Source organism: Lontra canadensis, unplaced genomic scaffold, assembly GCF_010015895.1.
Source record: "Lontra canadensis isolate GAN:19392208 unplaced genomic scaffold, GSC_riverotter_1.0 scaffold2, whole genome shotgun sequence".
Classification (NCBI taxonomy): Eukaryota; Metazoa; Chordata; class Mammalia; order Carnivora; family Mustelidae; genus Lontra; species Lontra canadensis.
Window position 1 is genome coordinate 58222436 of NW_022630996.1, and position 12043 is coordinate 58234478.

Consider the following 12043-nt stretch of genomic DNA (forward strand, 5'->3'; position numbering starts at 1 on the left):
CAAATTTCAAATACCTATGTTCGTGACCAGAATGCACAGAAGTGAATTAGAGCCCCACATCAGAGAGGGCAGGGCAAACACCTTATGAATCAAAGACTTTACTGAGGATCCTAGAATTATCAAGATTCTTAGTTTATCTTTTTTTGTCCATCGACTTCATTTTGGCAGTTGGTTTCTTTTTATTCCGAACTTTCTGGATCACCTTACATGGATAAAGATCCTCCCAAGATGTTCATAGTTGTTATCACTGGGTGGTGGAAAGAAGGGTCTATTTTTTCTTTGTTGTTGTCCTCTTTATTTCTGTTTTTAATTTTTTTTTTCAATGAGCAGGCGTTCCTCTCACAATTAGAAAAAAATAAAGCTTTTTCTGTAGTGGAAAGAAAAAAAAGGCTGTCTTATACAGTAACTTCTATGAATCCAGCATTTCTCAAAGCTTGTTCCATCAAAATTTAATTAGCAAACTTCTGGAATAAAAAAAAAGTTAAGCTAATCTCTCTATTGTGGGACTTCTTAGAGGCTTTACTATATTTTTGTGGTCATAGTTGGAGACATTGTAGGTTCAGGTCAAGACTACCACAATAAAGAGAGTCCAATGAATTTTTTGATTTCGCAGTGCATATAAAAGTTATGTTGCCATTATATTCTAGTCTATTAAGGGTGCAATAGCATTATGTCAAAAAAAAAAACCCCAATGATTATATCTTCATTAAAAATACTTTATTGCTAAAAGTGCTAACCATCATCTGAGCTTTCGGCAAGTTGTCATCTTTTTGCCGATGGAGGGTCTTGCCTCCATGTTGATGGCTGCTGACTGATGAAGAGTGTGGTTGTTGGAGGTCGGGTGGCTGTGGCAATTTCTGAAAATAAGACCACAATGAAGTTTGCCACCTTGGTTGACTTTTCCTTTCACAAATGATTTCTTTGTGGCATGCTTTTGACAGCATTTTACCCAGAATAAAACTTCTTTCAAAATTGGAGTCGTTCCTCCCAAACCCTGCCACTGCTTTATCAACTAAGTTTATGTAATTCTAAATACTTTGTTATCCTTTCAGTGAATCTTCACATTTCTTGCAAAACGTATCTCTTAAGTAAGAACTTTAAAGTCAGATTTACTACTTGATCCACTAGCTGCAGAATGGATGCTGGCTTAGTAGCCATGGAAACGTTAATCTCATCGTCCTTCTCCACCAAGAACTCTTGAGTTACTAGGTGCGTTGTCGATATTTTGAAAGCAATCTTCTGAGCAGCAGGTCTCCACAGTGGGCTTAAAATATTCAGTAAATGATACTGTAAACAGAAGTGCTACCATCAGGCTTTGTTGTTCATTTATAAAGTATAGAGTAGACTTAGCACACATTTTAAGGGCCCTGGGATTTATGAAATGGTAAATGAGCACAGGCTTCCACTTAAGTCCCCATCTGCATCAGCCCCTAACAAGACGGTCAGCCTGTCCTTCGAAGCTTTGAAGACAGCCACTGACCTCCTCCTAGCTATCAAAGTCCTAGACGGTATCTTCTTCCAATCCAAGGCCGTTTCATCTACGCTGAAAGTCTGTTGTTTAGCGCAGTCGCCATCACTTAACTCTCTGAGCTTGACCTTCCATTCACCTTGCTGCAGCTTCAGAAGCCCCTGACGTTCACCTCGTACTTTCACGTTACAGAGAGGACTTCCTTCCTGGTGAACCAAACTCTGCTAGCTCCCAACTTTCTTCTACAGCTTCTTCACCGCTCCCAGCCTCCAGAAAATTAAGAGAGTGGGGGCCTTGCTCTGGATTAGGCTTTGGCTTAAGGGAAAGTTATGGCTGGTTTGATCTGCCCAGAGCACTAGAACGTTCTCCGTGTCAGCAGGGAGGCTGTTTTGCTTTCTCAAACCTCATGAGTTCACTGGAGGAGCACTTTTCATTTCCTTCAAGAACTTTTCCTTTGCATTCACAATTTTGCTAAATGTTCAGAGCAGATGGCCTACCTTTGGGCCTATCTTGGCTTTCAACATGCCTTCCTCACTAAGCTTAATCACTTTAAGTTAATTAATTAATTAATTAATAAGAAGATTTTTATTTATTTATTTGACAGACAGATCACAAGGAAGCAGAGAGAGAAAGGAGGAAGCAGGCTCCCTGCTGAGCAGAGATTCCCAATGCAGGGCTCGATCCCAGGACCCTGAGATCATGGCCCGAGCCAAAGGCAGCGGCTTTAACCCCCTGAGCCACCCAGGCTCCCTTGTAGCTTTTAATTTAAAGTGAGAGATATGTGACTCTTCCTTTCACTTGAACACTTAGAGGACACTGTAGGGTTATTAATTGGTCTTATTTCAGTATTGTTGAACGTAAGGGTGTAGGGAGGCCTGAGGGGAGGGAGAAAGAGAGGGGAATGCTATGGAACATAGGGGAACAGCTGATGTAACAATCAGAACAGTACTTCATTTGTCCTTAACTTAGATATCTTAAATGGGTACAGTTCGTGGTGCCATAAAACAATTATAATAGTACCATCAAAGATCACTGATCAGAGATCACCATAAGCAATATAATAACAACGAAAAAGTCTGAAATATTGTGAGAATTACCAAAATGTGACACGGGGACAGAAAGTGAGCAAATGCTATTGGAAAAATAGCACGGCTAGACTTGCCTAACACAGCGTGGCCACAAACCTTCAGTCTGTAAAAAAGCAGTATGTGGGGAGCCAAATAGGGAAACACCAGGAAACAAGGTAGGCCTGTATGCACTTGGGGTCTCCAAGGAGAGGCACACACATGGTATACAACACTTTCCAATCTTGTTTGACCACAGAAGTCTTTCCTCAAGAAGCATGGAGTTCACTTATGTTGTAGAAAACACATACTGGGAAATGAGGTACTTTTGCTTCATTGACCTATTTTCCTATCCACTGAATCTTTAACTGCAACCTCAGGGAATAGCTCTCCATATGGAAATGGAGAAACACAGGAGAGGCTACGCAGAATTATGTGTGAGCAGTTTTCACAGCCCTAATGTTCTTGGGGTTGGTGGTAGGGCAGCTAGAGGAGCCCAAGGAGACAAGGATACTGGACCAAATGCTTCTGCTTAGGCCAAGCAGCTCTGCCTTGCCTTTTTACTTGAATTTGGATTATGCATAAGATTTTTGCAAGGGTTCTGTGGCTTAAAATTGGGGGGAAACACTGTTTTCTATATGATACGATATAGCTACATGGGGCACATGGATGTTGGTCCTGATCTGACCAAAGTAAGAAGGAAGCCAAGAGCAGTAATACATTGTTTCTTCCTAAATCTTCTCATACTTCTCTTCAATTTCTCTTCATCTTCCAACAGGGAGACATTGGGCAGAAAGGCTTGCCTGGCTCTCCTGGTGCCCCTGGCTATGGATTACAAGGAATTAAAGTAAGTGGATGCAATCGCTTGAGTCACGTCTCAGTTAATGAAAATGATGAGAGAAGATATTGTGGATAATATTGAACGTGGCTACTGTGAAATGAATTTAATATGAGCTTAGCAGTTAAAATTGCCTCCAGTACTTAGAGACACAATCCAGAAGTGTAAAAATGCTCTAAGTGCATTTATTTCACGAACATGAGACATTACCTAAATTTCTTGGTCAGACATTTAGGGGTTACAGTGGGTTTGTCGTCCTTGCTGGTCTCTGAGCTGAGTGGAGAATGTATGCCCAGCTGTGTGTTCGCTCCCTGTCTCTGTCTCCATCTCTCGCCTTCCTCGCCGGTATCTTCCATTATTAGCCCAGGGCTTCCTAGTCTTAGTTCACAGTGGAACCGCCTGGGGAGCACTATGAATAATGCAGATGTCCTAACCCAGAAAAATGAGATCTGAATTTCCAGCACTAGTGCTTGAACACTGTGGGTGTTCCATACGAGTGAAAGCCCCCAGGTGATTCTCCTGTACACCCAGGGTGAGAACTCCAGCTCTGGGCGCTGAGTCTGTGTCATTGGAATTCACAGCTCCCTGGGTTCCTCACTCTTCCTGTCTCAACAGCCATAAGCCCATACAGCAGTGAGGGACTGCCGGGGAGGCCCGGATCTCTATAGACAAAATATGGCATCTGAAGGCTCCTATACAACCTCAAACAATATCCTCTTCTACATCTCCTGTGTTGATTGATTTTTAATTTTTATTTCTTACTGGCTCATCTCCTTCTATTTTCTCCCAAATAAACTTCTATGGTTTTTTACCACATGTAAGCTTCGAAACAGAATAATTCATTTGCTAGATAATTGATATGGACTCTTAAAAAGTGGAAACATTCACAATCAATTCTTTTTCAAATAGAATGTCCTAGGAAGTAGGAGACAGTGGGAGCTTGAGATAATAATTGTGAAAAATCCTGTGTTGAAAATAAATCACCTGTTCCTCTTCCTGCATAGAGAGTGAGCTTAGTCAAGAGCAAAAGTCATGTAATCTGTGTTAGATCTTTCCCTCTACCACACAGCATCTAGGGCTTCCGCGACTGGTCTTCTGAACAACAGCTGCCCATCTGTGAGGCTGAAGATCAAGGGAATGCCCGACAGTTAGCATGTTGCTGATGTACCAGCTCTGGAAAATACAGCAAAAAAAACTGCTTCCTTGTAAACAACATCACTATCACGCTTAGTCTTAAAATTCTACAGTTAAAAGATGTAACGTTCTATAGATGGCTTTGCATAAGTCTGTGAAGGCAATGAACCCATGCTTGGCCACCAGTCTTTTCACCATTAGCTCAACTCATATGTGCTGGTAGCTCCTTATCATAACTGTTCAATCCAGGACCAGCGTTGTCCTTTACATTATCAGGGGAAAATCTTCCTTATTCCACAAGCAGCACCGTGGGTGGCACTTAATCCTCACCAGCTCTGACTCTGGTGCCCTCCCCTCCTCACCACTTGTCCTTTTTTTATGATCCTCCCTGCCCCCAGGGTATGCTATGTTCAATGTCTGTCTTGAGGGAGATTCTGGGGTGAAGCCTACCACAACAGGGAGAGGGCCAAAATTAAAACTGTCACATATCCAGGGTGAGCAGAAATGAGATAATCTTTTCTTACACTGAGGGCTGTGACCCGATCCTACTTGGCAGGGAGCCCTGACCAAGGCTGTATCATAGAACCTCTCTAGACTTATTGGATCACTTGTCATCCTGTCAACAGAAGGCAAACCTATTTTACTGAAGACTGCCACCTCATTTTCTTGACCTTGGGTCATACCACTGCTATGAAAGGGAGGGAACCGAAAGATCTAGTTGTTGGTGTTCCTCTGAGTCATTTTAAGTATAAGTGATGAGGGAAATGTCATTTCTTATGTTCATTTGTTGACCTATTTCCCACCTCTTTCTAAACCCATCTGAATTAGTAAATGGAGATAAGACAGATCATTTGACAAGGCACTGTGAAGATAGAATTGTACAAAGTGCCCAATATATGGTACTGAGTACACAACCAGAGCTGGAGCTATGGAGTCAACAGATTTGAATCATGGCTTCCTAAGTACTATAACCTGGACTCAGTTTTCATATCTGAGTAATGGGGATAATAATAGTACTATTACCTAAAGTTGTCATGAGAAAGAAATGAAATTAAATGAGACTGTACTTGTAACACCTTAACACGGGTCTCAGCACATGGTTCCATATGAAGTAAATGTTTGTATTATTCACATTATTGTTCCTTCCTGCTTCCCTCCATTTCCACTAGTCCCTCTTGTATTTTCTAGGATGAAGGCCCAGCATCCTGGCATACAAATGATTTATGCTCTAAAAACATGAAATACTGGTTGCATGACTTAGTGTAGACTTGGCTTTAGTACTAAATAAACCCCAAAATGAATAATAGCTCAAAAACAGTAGAGGTTTTTGCTCACTTAATGGGACAATGTAGGTATTCCTTTTGGTGGGCAATTTTCTTTTAGGTAGAATTTCAGAGAATTTCACCCTCCATTTATGCTTCCTTCTTGTGCTGAGCCCCTTTACCACTTAGACCCAGCAGGCAGACAGGGAGAGTGTGAAAGAGGCACACCTGCTTCTCCAAAGTCTTGATCAGGTGTTGACAACATGTCACCTCTGTTCCATCTTACTGGAACCAGTGTCATGGAAAGGCCATCCAGCTGTGTGCCCAGGAAGAAGAACCAGAGGTCTGGTGAAGAGCTGGCATTAATGCCACACATAATTTAATGTTTCTAGGAAGGATGTCAACTTTAAAAGTATTTGTTGTTCTGAAGCATATTGCTGCTTCCAGAAGTGAACAGAAGACAAGAGTGGTCTCCATGGCAACTTCCAGAATGCTTCGTCACTGTCCTGAAACTGTGGGGGTGCTGTTACCTGGGCTTCCAAAGACTGGGTTCAGCTTCATCATGCCTTTCATCCTAACTTCAAAAGAAAACCTTAGACCCTTGCTATCATCTTACTTATTTCATGCAGCCTCAGGAGCACCAAAGAATGATTTAGAAATTTGTCTTGAGCAGAAAGACTGAGTACCAGCCACAGAGCTGGAGGAGGCTGGGGGTTTTCGGGACCAGGAAAGGAACAGGGAAAGCTCATTCCTGTCTGTGACAAAGCCAGGGCGAGAGGACAAGGGCCACCTGGAAGCTGGTAGCAGAGCTGTGGTTCCAAAGTTGGGAGAGATGGTTCCATCAGAGGAGGGAGGCAGAGGTGGCACAAAGAACTGATGTGAGGAATAAAGAAGAACCAGCAGTATAAGGGAGGGGTCCGAGCCTTAGGTGATTGATTATCCAGGATACAACAGCATCTGAAATTCAGCTTGGATGTGGTGGTGGCTGAGTTAGCCCAGCTTGCAGGACCCACCGTGGAGACAGCCAGAAAGGAAATGGCTTCTTCCTCCAAAGTTCTCTGATTAGAAATTCAGGGTATAACCCAGAACTTTGTAAGATTCTTCCTTCCATATTTGGGGTTAATGTCATTTCTTAGGTACGTTTTTGTTTGTTTCGGCTGCATCAAAGTAACTGTTGTTCTCTAAACTCCCAGAGCCATTTTAACTGCAGCAAGTACTTTCTGCACCTTCTGAGATCCCTTCACCAGAAAGGCTAAAGCTTGAAAGAATGTGAGGGTACCGTGGTGGAATCTCACACAATCTGGCAGCCTTCTGGGGGTCTCCTACCTATACCTGATCACTTTGAAAGTGTTTCTAAAATCCATTTGACTAGATTTTTGGTTAGAGTGGACCTATTATTGCATGGAAAATTGCCCCCACTCAAAGGCCAAATAGAAATGATTTGTTGAAATGTAATTGACTTAAGGAAAAAAAAAATGAGACCTAATAAAAGTCAGGGGTAGATTCAATACACACCAAAGTCGCAAATATCTGCGGAAAGGTTAAGAGGTATTGACATTTAGTCTTCCAAACTCGTATGTGTGTGATGGTGTTAATACTACAAAAAGAACAGTAGGCTTGGGTGGCTCAGTCGGTTAAGCATCTGCCTTCAGCTCAGGTCATGATCCTAGGGTTCTGCTCCGCAGGAAGCCTGCCTCTCCCTCTGCCTTCTGTTCCCCCTGCTTGTGCTCTCTTTCTCTGATAAATAAATAAACAAACAAATAAATAAATAGCATCTTTATGAAGAAATATTATATTGCATGTATTATGCACAGAGATGTTAAGTAACATATCCAACGTCACTCACCCGGGGTCCTTATGTGCCTCCCTGAGGTAACTGCGTGAGGTGTAATAATCAAGTCAGGGTCGGTGTCCGAAGGAGGAAAATGACTGGTCTGAGACTTTCAGGATTGTCATTCAAAATTTTTATTTGCATCTTGAAATTAAAAGTTGGCCCTTCAAGATGGGAGACAGAGGTAGTGAGGTTTCTTGTCCTGATATTCTAAATTTTTTAAAAGCGACAGGGATTACAAAGCATTTCTTTCCCCCTGAGAGCAGTTCTGTCAGAAGCCGGGGATTGGATTTAGTGAACTGAGATCCGTGGCCAGGCCTCTGGCTAGGAATTCGAGCAGGCTCTGGGCTGGCAGGGTGGCTGCCAGGGAGGCTCTAATGACCCACCCTGCCCCACACACATTCAGAGGCTGATGGAGTCCCACCCAGCTGGCTCCTTGGGTGGGTGGATGTACTCTTTCCTTCTGCAAATCTCTGTGACAAATCAGTGAGGGCCAACTGGTATGTAATTTAAACTCTCTTTATGGTTTTACAAACATCTAAAGGACTTCACAATTATTGACTTTTTATTATCAGCAATTTTGTTTGTCTAGTTATAGATAGGACTATCTCATTTTAAATATAAGATGTAACAGGAAATGAGGCGATTACCTGTTCAAGACCGGAAAAGCTCTAACAAAGCCAAGAGTACAGTTTGTGGCTCAAACAGATAGGCAGTAAAGTCCGCTCCCACATAATCTTTCTTTCATCTGAAGAGCAATTCTTCCATCAACGATTCTTTAAAACTGCTTCTCACATCAGAAGGGTGGGAATCTATGTTCCTTTCTAAAAATCTCTTCCCCTTTTTAAGATTTACTCATTTTTAACTATTGTATTTCCCTTTACTTTTTTGGAATCTACTCATTTTTATCACTCTTTTTCAGTATTTACTTTTGAAAAATACTCACTTTTACCTTAGAAAATACCCTTATTAACTTTTCTGATTCCTACAATAATTTCGAACACTAATTCCATCTCCTCTACCCTATCATTATTTCTTCTCTGACTGGAACCACTCTCCTTCTGCCTGATGTGGATTCTTCAGAATTTCCTTTGGTTAAGGAGCCGCTAGAGCAACCTCTCCATTCTTTTTGCCTGAAACTTTCTTTCTTTCTTTATCGATTTCTTTATTTAAAGATTTATTTATTTATTTGAGAGAAAGGGTGTGGTAGGGAGGGGCAAGAGGTAGAGGGAGAGAGAGAGTGTCAAGCAGACTCCATGCTGAGTTCAGACCCCAAGACAGGGCTCGATCCCTCAACACTGAGATCGGGACCTGAGTCGATATCAGGAGTCAGACGCTTAACCAACTGAGCCACTCAGGTGCCCCAAATCTATATTTATTTCTCCTTAATCTCTTCTTAAGATACTTTTCTGAGTATAGAATTCTAGGTACACAGCACTTACTCTCAGGGCAGGGAAGATTTTCCCATCAGTTGGTCCCCATTGTTGCTCTTGAGAAGTTACCTGTCATTCTAACTATTCCATTGATGATAATTTGTCCCTGTGTCTGTGACTTTTAATGCTTTCTCTTTTTATTTGGTGTTATCCAGTTTCACTACGATGTATCTAGTTGTAGATTCTTCTTTATGTATCTTGCTTAATCTTAATTTGTTAGAATTTTTAATTTTGTGGACTAGTGTTTTTTTTTTTTTTAATCATTTCTGGGAGGCTCTCATCATCCCATCCTCAATCATTCTATAACATTATCCCTTTTTATTGTTTTCATAGCACTATCACCATCTGAAAATATTTGTGGGTTTTTTTTTTTTGATTATCTGTTTTCTTTTGGTTAAAAAAATTTATTTTTTGAGAGCAGGGACTTTGTTTCTTTCATCTGTGCCTAATTTCCCAGCACCTAGCAGAGTGTCTGGCATATAGGAAGCACTTAATAAATATTTGTTTAATGAATGAACAAAGTGATAAATAGTTGCATGGATGTATGAAGGTTATATGGTGGATGACAGTAAAGTTCCACCCATAATCATACTGTTGACCCGCAAAATGACTCATTTATATATACTTTAACTCAATAAGCAATTACTAAATTCCATTATTAAGAGAACTCTAAACTTGTGAAATGAGAAATTCTTTTTAAAATCCTAGTGTTTAACAGTGAAAGTACCTTACACTTACAGGCTGGTATACTTGATTGGCCTAACAGATAGAAGTTTACTTGAAATGCTGTATTTGGCTTTCTTGAAAATACATCTTTGTGACCAGATTATCTATTACTACAGTACAACAGGATCAGAGGGAATGCTATCAAAGTAAAAGTACTCATTTGATACAAAGGAACCTGAGATGTTGTATCTGGTGGTTCTTCTGTATGCTCTGTGGGTTCTGCCTAGTGGGTAATCAGAGTATATATTCAGTAAGTCTTGATTGATCTGATCTAAGTTCTACTTTAAAGACCCTGACTAATATATTAAGGAGATTAAGAGGAGGAAATTTAATTCATCATTACCTGTCACCAGACCAGACAATCTTGGCAATATCATTACATTTCCCATGGTCCTCTTTTTTTTTTTTTAAGATTTTATTTATTTATTTGACAGACAGAGATCACAAGTAGGCAGAGAGGCAGGCAAAGAGAGAGAGGAGGAAGCAGGCTCCCCACTGAGCAGAGAGCCCGATGCGGGGCTCCATCCCAGGACCCTGGGATCATGACCTGAGCCAAAGGCAGAGGCTTTAACCCACTGAGCCACCCAGGCACCCCTCCCATGATCCTCTTAAGATAATAATCAAGTCAGAAATAAACGAGGGACCCAGTGCCATCCAATTGTTACATTTTCACAACTTTACCAGGAAGTAATTTTTACCAGGCAGTTTTAGCCTTGAAAATGGACAGATTTTCCTATGAGTTCATAGTCATAGTGATGACATTTCAAGAATACTAATACATTCATTATCAATTCCTATTCATCAGTGTAAGGACAGTGAGCTTTTTTGGAAAACTATTTATTGGGCATATGCAATTATGCCTTTAAATAGTAGCTCTTATATTGCAAAGGAGAAAATAGATTTTTAAGTTATTAGAATACTGGCCTTCTGAAAATTCTCCAGTTGGCGTCTGTCAGTTTTGAAAAGTGAAATCTGATGAGTCAGTAGTTCCCGCTGTGATTATTATGCCAATTTTAGAAAGAAGTAAATCTTCCAGAGACCTCAGTCTGTCCTTTCCTCTTAAAATACCTTGCTGAGGTAATTTTGTGAAGTCAACACGTTTGCTGTGTTTTCCTGCTACACAGAAAATATATGCTACACATATACTTAAATAATAGTGCACACACACTCTTTGCCAAGATTGTGAGATGAGTAGCACTAACATGTCCTTCAAATAGGATCTCTTTTTATTCTGCATCTAAGTTTTAAAATCAGATGTTCTTTCTGCTCAAACTTAAGGATATTAACTCCAATATTTAGTCCTAGCTAGTTATACAAAATTTTATTTTCACAGTTCATTCAATAAAAATTAAGCATATCTAAATATGCCAGACTCTGTTCTAGGTGGTTGGGGTGTATCATGAGCAAAAGAGACAAAGATTCTTGAGTCATGGAAATTGCATTCTATTGCCAATAAATAAGTTATATAGTATGTTTGAAGATGAAACTGACATGGCGAAGAAAGGGAGAGCAGGGAAGGTGGGACGTGATGAAGTTTTAAGTGGGATGAAGTCATGAGAAGGTAACATTTGGACAAAGATCTGAAGGAGGTGAGGGAGGGGGTCTTGAGGATTTCTGAGGAAAGAGCATCCCAGGCAAAGAGAATAGCCTGTGCAAAGGTGCTGTTCTTGTGGGAAGGTGCCAGGCAGGTTCAAAAGAAGAGTGAAAGGACCTGTGTGGTTGGAGGTGAGGTCAGGAAGGTAACGACAGGAGGGCTGGAGTGGGGTCAATTCATATCTAGCCAGGTAGGGCCCTTGTAAGGACTTTGACTCTTATTCAGAGTCTTGTGGGGAGTTGTTTCTGGGTTCCAGCCAACACTGTGATTTGGTCTGACTTATGTTAAAAAAGAATGACTGTGGCTGGTAGGCTGAGAATAGACTGTCTGAGGACCAAGACTGAACTAGGGAGGCTATTTAGGAATCCAGGCAATTACAAATGATATTTGAAAATCTGGGTTTTATAATCTAGTTCACATAAATTTAACTTCCTTGGAAAGGATTTATATCTAGTTGCCTGTATCTGAAAGTAGAAACATGTGACAAGAAACATTCTGGCACAATTGATGCCACACACATAAATCAGGTTGCAGATCTACCAACAGAGTTTAAGCTCCTGAACCAAACTGAACTGTATTTTATATCTGGACTGTGTGCAGATATAAGGAATCTTAACCCTAGAGACGTGTTTTCATTACATTTCTGGAGAAAGCAAAGGTGGAATTTTCCTCTTGCCTTTTGACTTTCTCCCT

At 40.9% G+C, this 12043-nt stretch overlaps 1 protein-coding gene across 1 annotated transcript in view; it reads left to right on the plus strand.

Moving 5' to 3' along the window:
* Positions 1–12043, plus strand: part of COL28A1 (collagen type XXVIII alpha 1 chain) — a 146355-nt gene that overhangs the window by 100037 nt on the left and 34275 nt on the right. Inside the window, 1 exon segment of the mRNA XM_032874384.1 lies at positions 3311–3379. Coding sequence (XP_032730275.1) covers positions 3311–3379 — 69 coding nt within the window.